Source organism: Lepisma saccharinum, chromosome 10 (genome assembly GCF_977018435.1).
Source record: "Lepisma saccharinum chromosome 10, izLepSacc3.1, whole genome shotgun sequence".
In the NCBI taxonomy this organism is placed as follows: domain Eukaryota; kingdom Metazoa; phylum Arthropoda; class Insecta; order Zygentoma; family Lepismatidae; genus Lepisma; species Lepisma saccharinum.
The window spans coordinates 65,816,131-65,831,340 of record NC_139238.1 but is presented as its reverse complement, the minus strand read 5'-3'; the positions used below and the strand labels follow the sequence as shown (position 1 = coordinate 65,831,340).

The 15,210-nt window shown below is 34.5% G+C and overlaps 1 protein-coding gene across 1 annotated transcript in view; it reads right to left on the bottom strand.

Annotated features, from left to right (window-relative positions):
* The window catches only part of LOC145994365 (pseudouridine kinase-like), a 193,776-nt gene that overhangs the window by 39,449 nt on the left and 139,117 nt on the right, over nt 1–15,210 (bottom strand). Inside the window, exon 4 of the mRNA XM_083130480.1 lies at nt 3,066–3,185. Coding sequence (XP_082986606.1) covers nt 3,066–3,185 — 120 coding nt within the window. The remainder of the gene's footprint in view (nt 1–3,065; nt 3,186–15,210) is intronic.

Sequence of the window (15,210 nt, the reverse complement as noted above, 5' to 3'; positions counted from 1 at the left end):
CCGGTAAAGGCTCAGAACATTCCAGGTGCCTAATTTAATATCCTTATTCCTAACGTAGATCTTATCCTTAGTCCAGGGACCTCCCAAAGTAGTCCCCACCCGGAGATCCGAACGGGGGACTATTTTACCTCCGGAATATTTTACCTTGGGAACATCCAGGCCTTATATTGCTGTTCCTTGACATTTTTTTACAGTGCAGAGTTGTCAGCTCTAGTCTAACCCCCAATATGAATGGAGGAACTACTACACAAGACAAACACAAACACATTAGACAGAACAATTACTACACAAGACGAACACAAACACATTAGACAGCAGGACTACTACACAAGACACACAAAAACACATCACAACTATAACACAATATAAACACAAACACACCACAACTACTACACAATATAAACATAAACAAACTACACACCACAACTACTACACAAGACAAACACAAACAAATTAGACAGTACAACTACTAAGCAAGACAAAACAAACATACTAGACAGCACAACTTCAACACAAGACACATACATACACATCACCGATACTACACAAGACAAACAGAAATACATTAGACAGCATAACTACTTCATAAGATAAACACAAACACACTAGACAGCACAACTATTACACAGTCACTATGACGAAACTATCTAAGGCAGAAAACCAAACAAGGCATCAAAGAAAAACTCTGGAAGATTTACTCACTTCAAACTGCTGTGAAATATAAATATAAAAATGCGGCAAAACTTGTAAAATTTTTCCAGATATTATGTTAGCATGTAATAAAAGGTAAAATTTTCGGATCCCCAAAACGTATTTCTTCAATTTTACAGGAGAAAGTACTTACCAAAATGGGTTTATTTATACTTTAGGAAAGTCTTCGAAGTTTATTTTCACCTCGTTTAATTTTTTTTTGCCGGTAAATCATTTAATTTTCGACATTAATGTCACTTCGATGCACGGAAGCTGTTCCCTTGATGTCCGTCTACTATGTGAACCAAATATTTGCGAGCGTTTCATGATGTAACAACCGGTCAGTGTTTCCAAATACGCAGTTTTGTAAGTGTGTAACAGTTCTAGAACGTAAATAAACGTGAGTTACTGTTCATCATTTCTGATTACGAACTTGTGACAACATGACGTGCACATGATCAGTGGCATACTCAATGTGAGGTTGATGGGGTTTATAACCCCCCCTCTTTCGTCCAGTATCTCTAAGGCTACTTGTGAATGGTTTGTGGGGCTATTTATGAATGGAATTATTTATTTTTAACTTTTTCATTAATGTAATTATTCTTTAGTATGCGACATTTTGGTTAATATTATATTTACTACGATTTATAAAATGATAAAATGCTAAATGCGAGCATGGGCAAATTTCTATGCAACACAACGGTCAGAAAGTTTCAGAAACCTGGAATTTCTCAATATGTTTGCATGTGTACTCCACACCCTTTTAAAAGTAGTGCGTTTTCACTTATGTTACTAATCATTAAAGGAATGCCTCAATAATCATGTCTCACTGCATGATGAGATCGAGTACCACGCAGGGATTGAAATTTGCGGTAAATATTGTAAGACATAATATTTCAGTTTTCTTGTTATTAAGTGCCATTTAATGGAATTATAAGTAATAAAATAATCCGTAATAGAGGCCTCTGGACCTTCTCTTGTCTCTTATGAGGCTTGGCCACTGTGGATATATTTAAGTGTAATAAATATAGAGGATAACACTGAAACACGGTAAGGAAATTACGAATGCATGAATCTACTCACTTTATTTTTTGAAATATGATTGATTACATATTAATGTAAAGTTTTAAATTGTACTTTATAAAAGAAATATATGTTTTTTGAAAGTCATGAAGCGTCTTGCCCATTGAATCAAGATAGACAATGTATTATGTATGAAATTTGGAACAAATGGATTTTGAATTAATGTCTTTAATGTAATTCACCTTAACTTGAAAGTATCTTTCATAATAGCCACTACTACTAACTGAACGTAAAGAAAGGATGTGTCCTACATGTAGTGGCCATCTTGGAAGCGACACTAGGGATGAGGTGGTAATTTTAACCGCTAATAGTCCTATATTATCTGTATGATTGAGGGTCTTCGTTTTATGTTGCAAGCGGTTACCGACGTCATGTTTACTTTTAAAACCACAATACAGAGATGTGATGTTATGCATGCTTTCACGAAAAGAATGGCTGCGTTTTTATTTTCTAAACTAAATGTATAAATGAAGAGGTTTTCTCGGGCAATCAACTAGCTGATTTCCGGATTGATTCCCGAGCTTTCGAGAGCTAACGTCACTCTCATCTTCAGGGATTGAAGTGCAGAGATAAGTCTGGGTGAAGTTATATGTAATTTTTTTTTGCCCGAGAAAACCTCTTCAGTATTCGCCACCAGGAAACCTTCAAGAATTATTCATATGTGTAAATATTGGAAAATTTACGGTAATTTTAACAGTGTAGTGAAACTAGGAATCTAGAAGCATACTTCTTACATGACGAATATCTGTCATATATACCATATGTACAGAACTGTAGAAAAATTATGTAAACTTTTAAAATATATATTGTATTAGTTTTACTTGAAGAACAGCAATCTATAAACACATCACCGGCTAAGAGTAATAAAAAGTGTACGTTTATAAATGTATGAATTAATGAACATAAAATCTGAACATACGTAACAAAAAATCACCAATTCTACAAAAGCATTTTACTAAATAATTTTATACAACTCATCTCCTAGGGTACCTGAAAGATAAATATTGATGTTTACATCTGTCTCTAACTTGGAAGCTACAATCTACAACGACTACATAAAAAAATGCATGTAAATGCAATTTGTCATTTAGTTAGCACATGGTGTTTCTTGAAAATAAGTAAATGTGAAATAACTGTGTTAAATTAATTATAAGTTACTGGATTAAACTGCTGTTACTGACGAATTGTTTATAGTAATGGGTTACATTCTTACTATCACTTTCAATATTTCACAGTTCAAAACTATTTTGTGCATAATATTTAGATTAATAAATGAAAACAACAAAATTTACCTATTTTTTCTGTAATAGCTCGAAGTTCATTCAAATTGGGCGAAATGAATGTAATATTCTTCCATGCATCAGTTGTAAATGGTTTCGAAGCTTTCACGACATCTGTTGGTTCGTACCAAACTAAAATGAAAAACAAATGACATTGTAATTGCGAATATAATATTAGATTATGTGCTACAAATTGCAATAAGAAGGAAAAACACCAAAAAATGATAATTGTGTAACAATATGGTGCTAGGAAATATTGGAAGTGTAGCCTGCTATCATCAAAAACTTGGGAACAAAATAAATATGTGAGAGTATTTAAAAACTTACAATTGCTTTAATCAGTTGTTTTAAAGAAAGTAACAGTAATATATTGAAAGTTAAGGTTGTCCAGTTTTACTTTCAAAACTCTCAAATTTTGGATCGACTACATACATGCATCTGAAATTAAGGAAATGAATCATTGCAAGTAAGAACAGCTTTATTGAATACACAACCCCCCACGCACCCTTATATGGATTCGAATCGAGTGTTCCTTCATCGGTTTCATCACAGCGTCATCCACCCTCATCGTAGTGATTAGCCAAAAATGGTAGAAAAGTGACGATAAATAACAAAAATCAAGCCAAATTGAAAATGTCGACATTTTTGCTGTAGTGCAGTGGTTCCCACACTTTTTCGCCTCACGGTGTTCTTGCTGTTTCAAGATTTTCCATCGGCGTCCCAGTCAGAACGTAGGCCCATCTAACACTTGCAATGCTCAGTGAGTGTGGATAGGTTGCTTGCATTAAGTTAAATGACATATTTCAAATTTAGAAAAATTTCACATGTAAACAGTACTACAACCATATGTAGAGTAACAAGTTAGTATAATTTCAGTGAAAATAATGGAAGCCAGTCACGGCGACCCAGGGTGTACTGAAACTAACTGTTCCCCATCTATCTGGATTTGTCGTGGAACACCTGGCTTGGACAATATTAATTTTTCAAGCCAGGCAAATCCATACAGATGGAATAACACTTAATTTCAATGGACTGCAACAAAAAATTCTATGTTTTCAATGTGTCCTTAATCTTTTACACCGTCCCAATATAGTGTGAAGTTTAGATTTCCTCCAGCATTCCGGAGACATACTATCTAACTCTCGGTTCGAAAATTATTCTGCTACAAAGGATACCATACGTTGAAGCTCTTATTTTAGGGTTCATGTCAACTATAGGCAGGGGCGGCGAGAGGATTGCTCATCTATGGGAGCTGAGAGCTGTAAGGTAAGGTAAAAAGATAAAGTTGAAAGTAAACAAAAGATGAAATGCATACTTTAGAAATTACATCAATTATTAATCAGCTTTCAGTAGGTCAGTAATATGTCAATGAAACTGAAGACCACTGCCTCACTTTCGCTTGATTTTAATCACAACAACCACATGTTTGGAAATTTGAAATGAACAGCTTGTTCAGGACAGTCCAATTACATATATTGTGTCCTACGCTCCACGAAATTGTTCATAGAGTTCAAGCATTCAGACACAAGTCACAGTCCTATTGAACTACGTATGTAGTGAAATATAAGAAAAAAACACCCTTGCCTTTAAAAACACACTTTGTTGAACCATTGCAATAAAAACAATGGAGGCACAAAATTCAGTTATTAATCAAATGTTATACAGATGACAACACCTGCTGATTGTTCAATGTGTGTGCGTTTGGTAAAACAAAAAATACGCTGTGCAACTTGAAGTTCTGCTATTTGAAAAGAAACACAACAAATAGTTCCGTTACTTTCTTCCACCTCTATCCTTTGCGTTCATTTACATTAATACATAGCCTAAGAAAAATTATGATGGGTCAATCGAAAGTAAAACTGTTCAAACACAATGCTTTATATATTTATTTTCAAATTGACTTTGCAAAGTGTTACCGATATTTTAAATATCATACTATATAGTTCTCATTTAAAATCTTAGCAATCAAGACGACTCTTCAAAATACTTATTTTCTTCCATTCCATTATACCTAGATATACATGTATGTGTATACATCAAAGCTTTCGCTGATACTCGAGAGAGTGTAATGAACTGTCGTTGGAAATACGTCATTGATGCCACAATGATAGTAGAATGTCAAAATTGTGAAATTTTGAAGTAATAGTACAATAAACTGTCATCGAAAATTCGACCATGTTGCCACATTGGTAGCAGAATGTCTGGATTGTATATTTTTTTAGTTCACGGTTCCTCCGCTTGGAGCGCGACAGTCGGTCGCTGTATATGTTGATTTTATACACTTTGTTCATAGTTTCATTAAAGTGGCAACCGAAAACAAAGTTGGTAGCATTGGATAAACCACGTGAGCGTTCGTATACATTTCTTTCAGACTACCGAGCACACGGTCCACCAACGCGAAGAAGCAGGAGTGATATTTAATGTGAATGCTTTGTCTTGCTTGCAGCGTTCCGACATGCGCTAGCTGCAAAAGGAAAACGAAGAAGTACAAACTCAAATAAAACTATGGTAAGTTGAAGTTTCAGTAACTTTATTTAAATAGCATACTATTGCATCTACGTAAGTAACTAGAATATTCTCAATTCAGACAAAATATGAGGTTATCAAGCTAAAATCGGTGTTACTTTGTGTGTATGTGTGTGGGGAGGAGGGGGAGGCCGAAATTATTAGCGTAAGATTGTGGAGATTTTAATTTAAATCTACTGCAGTGAGATCGGACTTTTGTATGTTCCACGTTTAAAATTAAATCAAATCAATGATTTCATGCGCAGATTGCAAACATCGTTTTTTTTTAAAAAAAACAAAAAAAAAACCGGAAACGAACAAATACATCAGAAAGCCAAGGTACATGTTCTGTTCCTACAAATCTGTCACTCATTGTTTGATAAGCCTTTGTTCTCATATTTTTAGGGCTGCTTTTTCTTGTCCTATTTTGTCAGCGTCTGGAAAGCTATATATCTGCATAAAAAATAAGAAATAGAAGAGCCGTCCATTAGTAGCCTGAATGCTCATGAAATTAATTTATTTCATGATCTGTGTACGAAGTAATCTCTAAGACCAGAGTTTGATATACATAGTATTAGGATGGCGAAGCACTGTAAAAATAGAAGTGGCAATGATTTACATTAAATTTGTCATAAATGTTTTTAATTCAATTTTTTATTATCTTGTAACATGTTATATTTGCGATATGAATCTCTCCCATGCCGTTACAATATATTTCCAATCAATGTAAATGAGTTTTTGTACCATTTCAAAACTTTTGACTAATCGCGACGATGAGAATGAGTGACGGAGTGATGACATTTATGAAGGGACATTCACAGAGAACACTCATGCCCAGGCCAGAATTCGAACCAGGGATCCCTAATAAATTATTGAATAGCGTGTTACAGTAGAAGCATGCACACCTTTAACAACATACCATTAAAAACTTTATTATTATTTCCAGGCGTCGAGAGCGAAAAAGATCTTACAAATGGTTCGGAAGAGTAGAGGTGGTGGAAAAGACACCCTAACTGGATGGAAACCAAAATATGAAAGCACAAAAGGACTGTCAGAAGAGGAAAGAAGCTGCGTTTTGCAAAATTGTAAGTTTCTTTGTTTCTGTAGGCTTTGTTTATACGATTGTTTACATGGACGTAACTTGGGGCCTAATTTTAAAGGGGCAGAATCTTACTTTAAGCTTAACTTTGGGGGCCAGAATCGAAAAAAAAATGCCATTCCATAAATATAAGAGTTCACGATTATTTGCTAAATAACTGACATTTGTGAAATCACAATAAGGACTCTGTATTACATTGCTATCCAGGTCCAAGAAGGCTAAAGAAGTTAATTTTTACCAAGTCTGAAAATTTTGGATTTGGATAATATTTTGATTACATGCTACTATATGATATGCACTTTTGAGGATCACATTGCTATAATTGTTAGCACATTGCCTGTCAGGCTGAAACTTAAACTAAGCTGCTCCTATGTGCGAAATGGTCCTGAGATTTGGATTCTGTGTTAAACTGTAGGTTCAGTCCAAAATTACTTCTGTATGGCAGACTAAAATTTAAGTGATCAGACTAATTCATTTTCTTGTATATATGAAACCCAAACTACTCACGAAAATATGCTGTTGATGTTGAATTGCATTCTTGCCTAGTGAACAGGCGCTTGAATGTGTGTACATACAAAAAACGTTATGATGTAGTTCAAAACATGAACATTTTTTTTTTTTTTTAAAAAAAAACAGCTCTCTTTCTGTATACTTGCATTTGGTATTTCATGAAGTAATCAATGCAGACAAATCAGATGGTTGTTCCTAGAAATTGTAATTCATTGTGAGTTCATGTGTAATTTGTGTGTTTTGAAAAAAAGAACACCAGTACAAATCTTCATGGCACTCTCAGAAGTTTCATTACTGCTGCCATTACTATTATTTTCAAATGAGAACCTTGAGGAAAGGAGAGTGAGGAGCCGAAAACAACATTTTGTGGATAATATTCGAATGTTGCTATGAAAAAATATTATAATGTCCTCTTTAAAAAAATCCAGATAAGATGATATGTACTACCTCAAACAAATTGTTATGTATTATTCGATTGCTACTTTAACTACACTTGTACAAGCCAACTGGGAGGGATGGGATTGAGTCTTTAGGTCTTCATAATGGTACAATGTCTCAGTACGTAATATAATGCAAATTCAATAGTTATTGCCAACACTGTACTTACGTAGTAGTGTCAAAATATATTTATTAAGATACACATTTGAATAAAAAATAAAATGAATTATGTGGTTTCGAAAATACTGTACGTCCACAGTTCTGCATATTGCAACAAAACTATTTCTGACTCCAAAACTTTATATTATAAATTGACACAATATCAGTTAAATTATTTGTACCATTTCATTAATTCTGAGGAATTTCTAATGTTCGACAATATTAATATTCTAAATTGTGATAACCACTGAGCAATGTTTCTCTCTTGCATTAGCAATACTTTTTGTAATGCATTTTGCTTGGTTGTTAATGCTCCACCCGACCATCATCTTGCAAACATTGTGAGATGTAGGTTATATGCATTTGCTCTCAAACATACATATAATAATGGCAATAGAAGTATTCAAGCATGTGTACAATTTCTCTGGAGTTAAAAAGAATACAAGGTTTTACCATCAGATATTTTAAGCACAGATGAACTCCCCCCAAATCAGCTATTATGTATGTCACACCAATTATTCATTTAAGGGAAGCTATTGTGCTTCAGCCCTGCCTGAAATGCACTGGACTTAAAATTATTATTATTTATGGCAATTTGTACATCACAGACTGAAATTTAGATTTCTTTCCTCAATGCATAGCAAAATGTGAATAGTTCATTCACATCGTTAATTAATGTATATGATAAAGTGATTGCAATCTGATTGCCTTTGAAAAACAAACAGTGAATAAAAACATGTACAAAACATGAGATATGAATTATATGTTTTTATTCATAAACAAAATAACAAAGGGTCTGTTCCGAAAGTCACACGAGTTTAACACATTAAATGAGTTCTGGTAACTGGCTGTCACATAAGTGTTTCCGTGAGTTTCATTATGCTGTTCCAAAAGTCTCATTCCGTGTGTTTCATGCAAGAATGAGATTCACCAAACGCATGGATCACGAGGCTCGTGTGTTCGGTGAGAATAGTTGCTGCTTCCAGACAACGTACGTGCTGTTGGATTCAAATTGCACTAGTTCGGAAAATGTATTATAATTTTAACAGATAGCGATATGAAGCAACATGCACAAAATGAGTATGACTATAACAGTTCTTAGAATGTGAGTAAAGTGAGTAACAGTGCCCACAGTAGAGTTTATTTTTGCAATAAGGATATTCCTTCCGCTAGACGCCATGTGGAAACTTTTTCTAAACAAAACGCTGCACCTGCGCTTTTGCCTAGAGTGTCCCATAAGTCTGTAAAATAACAGGTTTCAACAGATTCACAAGCCCAGTTATTTTCATTGGATGCGTTTGTTTCGTTAAGACTTTCGGAATGCACCCAAAATAGTGCCTATTAATAAATCTGCTTAAATTTCATGAATACAGTTTTATGATAACTGTAATGGTCATTCACTGTAGTTCACTTAAAGATAATTAAGATAGTATTTACTATTTTTTTCTCATGTATTTATTTTTAGTTTACCAAATGCTGGATGTGAGCAACAGTGAAACAAGGTCCTGTGAAAATAAACCTCATACGGTTTCCGAACCCATGTCATGGAGTGTAAATAGTAACGTAACATGTTCAGAGACAATATGCCAAGTTTTAGAAGATGCTGGAGGTTATGGACTATTATTACACAGTGATCCAAAAGTGAAAATTGAAGAAGTTGTTCCACCTTCACCTTCCTCGACAGTGTACAGTGGTGACGAATGCAAGCAATATTTGCTTCATGATCCATTCACAGATTCCCATTCCATGCAAAGCAATTTCCTCATGTGTGTGAAAGGACTTAATTTGAGTGATAACATGATGACAGTGCAGCAATATGATTTGGGCGATGTGTGTAACACAGCAGATTCATGCATAAATAATGTCGCAGGGGATCATTTCACAAATTTTCAACCAAAGAGTTTAGGTTGTTTGAAAACTCAAACTAATGATAATTTTGAATCTTCATCTTGTTCAACTGTTCATGATAGTGTAAAAGATCCAGACTACGTGAAAGGACTTAATTTGAGTGATAACATGATGACAGTGCAGCAATATGATTTGGGCGATGTGTGTAACACAGCAGATTCATGCATAAATAATGTCGCAGGGGATCATTTCACAAATTTTCAACCACAGAGTTTAGGTTGTTTGAAAACTCAAACTGATGATGATTTTGAATCTTCATCTTGTTCAACTGTTCATGATAGTGTAAAAGATCCAGACTACGTGCCTCAGAGTAGCACAGACTCAGAGAACCCAACTTTGGACAAAAATCTTCATGGACTACAAGACGAAGTATCACCATGTTCACTTCCATCACCTCAGACAACAACATTCATGAAAATTCTATCACTCCAGTTCATGAAAATTCAGGTTCAATTGAAATGCATAATACCTTTGTAGAAAAGAAAACCCGAAAGAGAGAGAGAGATTTTTGCTTCTTTTGCGAAACATTAGTCACACAATTTGCCAGACACATTGCAAGAAATCACAAATGTGAAATTGAAGTTCAAAGAATTTTGTCAAAACCATTAAAAAGTAAAGAACGGAAACATCTAATCACAGTTTTAAGAAAAAAAGGCAACTACCTTAACTGCAACCTAGGAAATATCAAACCAGTAAGGAAATCAGTACTGAATGATTCTCCAAGTAATGTATTACCATGTTCTTACTGTCTTGGGTTTTATTCTCGAAAACAGCTATGGAAACATCGAAAACACTGCCTACAGAAAACTGACAATGCAAAAAAGACATCTGCACAACTGGATGCACAAGATTACCTCATTACGGGTACACATGTTGACCTACAGCTGAAAGAAAGTGTTTTCCCAAGAATGCGGGCAGACAGTGTTTCACTTGCTGCTAAAAAGGATGCATTAATATGCTCTTTTGGTGCACGTTTCCTCAAAATACACCGGCAAAGACATCAAATAAATGTAACGTCAAGGAAAATAAGAGAGCTGGGTAAACTTTTAATAGAAATCAAGAATAGAAATCCCACGATAGAAAGCTTATTGCAGGCTCTAAAACCAAAACATTTTGATCTAATAGTTGAAGCTGTGAAATCTGTAGCAGGATATGACAGAGATGAAGACAGATATAATGCCCCTACTTATGCTATGAATATAAGTACTTCCTTAAAAGAATGTTGTGAGATAGCGATTTCTCACATTTACAAACGACAAAACAAATTCGATCAACACACGCGAAGTGAAGTCGAGGCTGACCTTCGAACAATGATTTTGCTCATAAAATCAAACTGGAAATATGAAGTGTCGCACCAGGCTGCAAACAACCTGCGCACAAGAGAAATGAATACAATTACAACAATTCCTTTGGCGAGTGATCTGAAAAAATTTAGAGACTTTCTAATAGATCAAGGGAGAACTGCATTTTCCCACTTGGAAATGAACAACGATGATGAGACTGCTTACAAAGACTTGCTTGAAACTGTGTATTGCAGAGTCATGCTGCTATGTCGAAAAAGACCTGGGGAACTTGCTAGGCTTACAGTTGACCTTTATCAAAATACTGGAAACAGTCAGGGGTATGAAGAATTTTCAGATGCTGTGAAACAAACCGAAAAGATATTGATTAAGAAGTTTAAGCGAGTTGTGATAGAAGGTAAACGGAAAACGACGCCAGTCTTGTTCAGCTTGGACGTTCAGCAACATATTGACCTTCTGATCAAGTTAAGGAGCAAATTCGTTAGAGAAGATAATCCTTATCTCTTTTGCAATACCAAATCAACCAATCCGTTTGCTGGATACAAGGTATTAACCAATCATGCCAAACGAGCAGGACTCCAAAATCCTGATTCTATAACTACACAAAGATTAAGGAAACACCTTGCAACAATCAGCCAGTTGCTAGCGATGTCAGAACAAGACATTGAACAGTTGTCTACATTTATGGGACATACAGGTGGCATTCACCGGAGTGAATACAGACTACCTGATCATATCTTTCAAACAGCCAAAATTAGTAAGTTACTTCTGATGATGGAAAGTGGTGCAGCTTCTAAGTTTAGAGGTAAAAGTCTAGATGAAATAGATGTCAACATTGAAGAAAATTTGTTAGCATCGGAAGAAACCAACTTGAGTGAGAATGAGATTGCTAGTTCAGGAGATGAAAATGAAGACAATCATGAACAAGTAGCCACAGAAATGGATGAGAATGTTAGGACACTAAAAACTTATGAAAAATCTGAGGGAACTTTGATTTCAGTCAAACAGAAGGAAAGAGCTCCAGGATATGTAGAAGGCACAAAGCGAGAGGTTGTACCTTGGACCGATGAACAAAAGAAAGTGGTTTTGAAGTTTTTCAAAAACCATATTTGCAAAAAGAAGCCACCAAGGAGACTCGAATGTGAGATGTTGATTGAAGCAAATCCTGAAATACTGAACAATAAAAATTGGCTTAAAATAAAAGTGTTTGTACAGAACTGTTACACTAAAAAGTTATCCAAGAAACTTCAAACACTTATAAAGTAAACTACAATACCAGCAAAATAATCATGTACAGTGCACACAGCCTCTCTCACTTCGATTAACAAATTACTCAATTATCACTTATCTAAAGATGTAAGACTTCATTGATATTAGCCAAAGTTTAAAATATGGGAAGGCACGTTGGTTTAAAAGGTCAACATTGAAGTTATTAGATGGCAGATTGCCTTACCAGAGTGCCCTGTCACTGCTGTTCTTCACCATCAACTTTAATCTTTTAAATGTACTTACGTTCCCAAGTTTTATTATTTGACCATTCTTGTCTTACCCCTGAAAAAGGCATGTGGTATGGTAAAAACTTGTGTAAAAAAAGTACATGGCAAAACTGGAATTCAGTTATGTGGTGTAAGTTATCCTTTATATAATTCTTTGTACGGAATGTTGTAAACATGATATCCTGGAATATCATTGAAATAAAAATTTTGTTGATCAGTTCTAATTAGAACTGTAGCAAGTAAGGGACAAATTATAGAAAATATCTGTGCAAATATGCATTATATCATTTTCATAGTACATATTTTTATTGAAGAATGTGATTTTCTTGCAGAAACTATGATTAAAATTTCTACTGTGTAAGCCATTATGTATGTTGTCGACACTTGTAATGTCACCTGTTCCAATTTAAATATTTTCTGTTAATTTTGCATAATGATTGATGTTTTCCACTTGTAACAAAATTAAGAATGTTCTGAAACAAACACTGGATATGCATTCTCGCAACATTTCTCAAGTCAAGAATTGATAATTTATGTACACACAACAGTTCCTTATTTTCTCTGTAAGCAATGTTTCAACAACAATAATGTAACTGAAAATTATTACGGCCTATTGAAAATCGTTAATATATCTAAGAGAAAATATTATACTTACAAAAAAACGTTAAACATTGCAAATTTTATGCTTCGGATGCAGTGTTTGTTTAAGGATAAAATGCAATTTTATGTTACACTGAAATTGTGCTAGCTGTGCTAAAAAAGGGGGTTGCTTCTAATCCGACTTGTTTCTGGGAATAAAGGTTCTGGAACTTTTGAAGTTGTTTTCTTCGTGTTCATCATAAGAAAGTCACAAAATATTGTGGTATCCCAACTAGCGAAAAGTAGTTGGCTCGACATTCGACCAACCATACTAAAAATGGTTTACCAAATATACGAACATAAAGCACTGGTAATTTTGGCTGTTTCCAAGGTTTGGCCAACATTTTTTTTTGTTTTGTTTTTTTCACGTTGTGATACATAAACTTTATTGTGAGTCAAAATATAAACTTCAATACAAATTATTTGTGTAAAATGAAAATGTTCACAACACTTTTTCACTCATATGGTATCGTTGTTTTCAAGGTAGCTCAAGGTGGTAGAACAATACACTTTGTAGAGTTTACTAAGTTTTACACATTGCAGGGAATTTAGTCTGTACATATAGTTGTTTATTATGTATATAGTTAATGAATCACTTTCACAAGAATACTTGCAAAAATGTTCTTGTTCTGATACAGGTTAACAGACAACCACAAGGAATCCCCAATGCTGAAATATCTCTCATCCATGGTGGCTGACAAAGAAGTGTTGAGTGACTGCAAGTTATGAATAGCTTCTACTTTCATTAACAAAATATTATGTTTTCAGCATGTGCTGTGGCTGAAATTTTCTGAAACAATGTACATTTATAATTTACATCATTCTTATGAAATTTGTCTTAGCAGGAGAAAGTAGTTTTTAAATCAAGGCACAGCTGTTAAGATTTTTTCAAATATTAGCGATATAATCACTATTTGTGAAATATACAAGAAGTAACAAATGCCCATCAGCAATTTAATAATTACAGGTAGGACAGAGTGACATATTTTTATGTAACTCAATGTTTTCAATAAGTGCTAAAGTTGTTTGATACCTGGCGGAGGCACAAGTGGTTTGGATCCCACTTTGGACTGTAGGTCCAGTCCCAATTAGCTGTACTATACATAGACTAGACTTAAAAACTCCAAGTGCAAAAGTTAACAAAAATTGTCATTTTTAAGTCAACAATACCAGATAATTGCAGCTATAAAAGCAGGGTTCGCATTTTTTAATGAAGAAACAACTTTCCTTGTTTTCTTAAATTATTTTAAACCACGAAGATTGGTTGGTTGGTTGATTTGGTGCTTTAAGTCCACTTTATGCACAGTAAGGCTAATCGGGACTGGACCTACAGTTTAAAGTGGGATCTGAACCACTATGTGCTTCCAATGGGTATCGAACCCGGTACCCCTTGATTACAAGGCAATGACGCTACCACTGCGCCATCGGGGAGGCCGTTTGACCATGAAGAAAATAATGTTTAAAACATAATGCCAAGAAAACATATTCAGATAATTATCTGTTAACCCAAAAAGATAAAGCTTTATCAAAATGAAGACTAGTAAATACAAAAAGGTATCCCCCTCCACCTTTTCTTACCACATGATATACTTGGCACCCTCGATACTTTCAACTGACCTTAAACTCTGAAAGAGGGAGTGATACTGTCTGGGTTCAATTTCTGCCTAGTTGACAAATTATTTTATATTATTTTATGTGGGTAGTCATTGTGACGAAGCATTGGCTTTAATGTAACCAAATTTGCCATATCTATTTTTTGTTTCAACAAGGTAAAAAAAAAAAAATGTTTTTCAGAACAAAACTAAAAATATGTGTTTTGTTGCTTTAGACAACTCACACCACAGCATCAATGTATCAAACTTCCAAATAACCTGTGATAACCATCAAAGGAAAAGAGGGTACAACAAAAATGTATTGCAGTCTTTGTTCCAAAGCAATATGTGGAAAATACCAAACAAATTGCTGTTTTTAATGCAACTATGAACGTTAAATCATGTCAAAACTTTTTTGTTTGTTACTATCGGAAATAAATTATGTTGGTAGCCAATAAAACCAAAGAATAAGGTCGTCAAGATGAGAATGCCTTAGCTTTAGCGTTACTG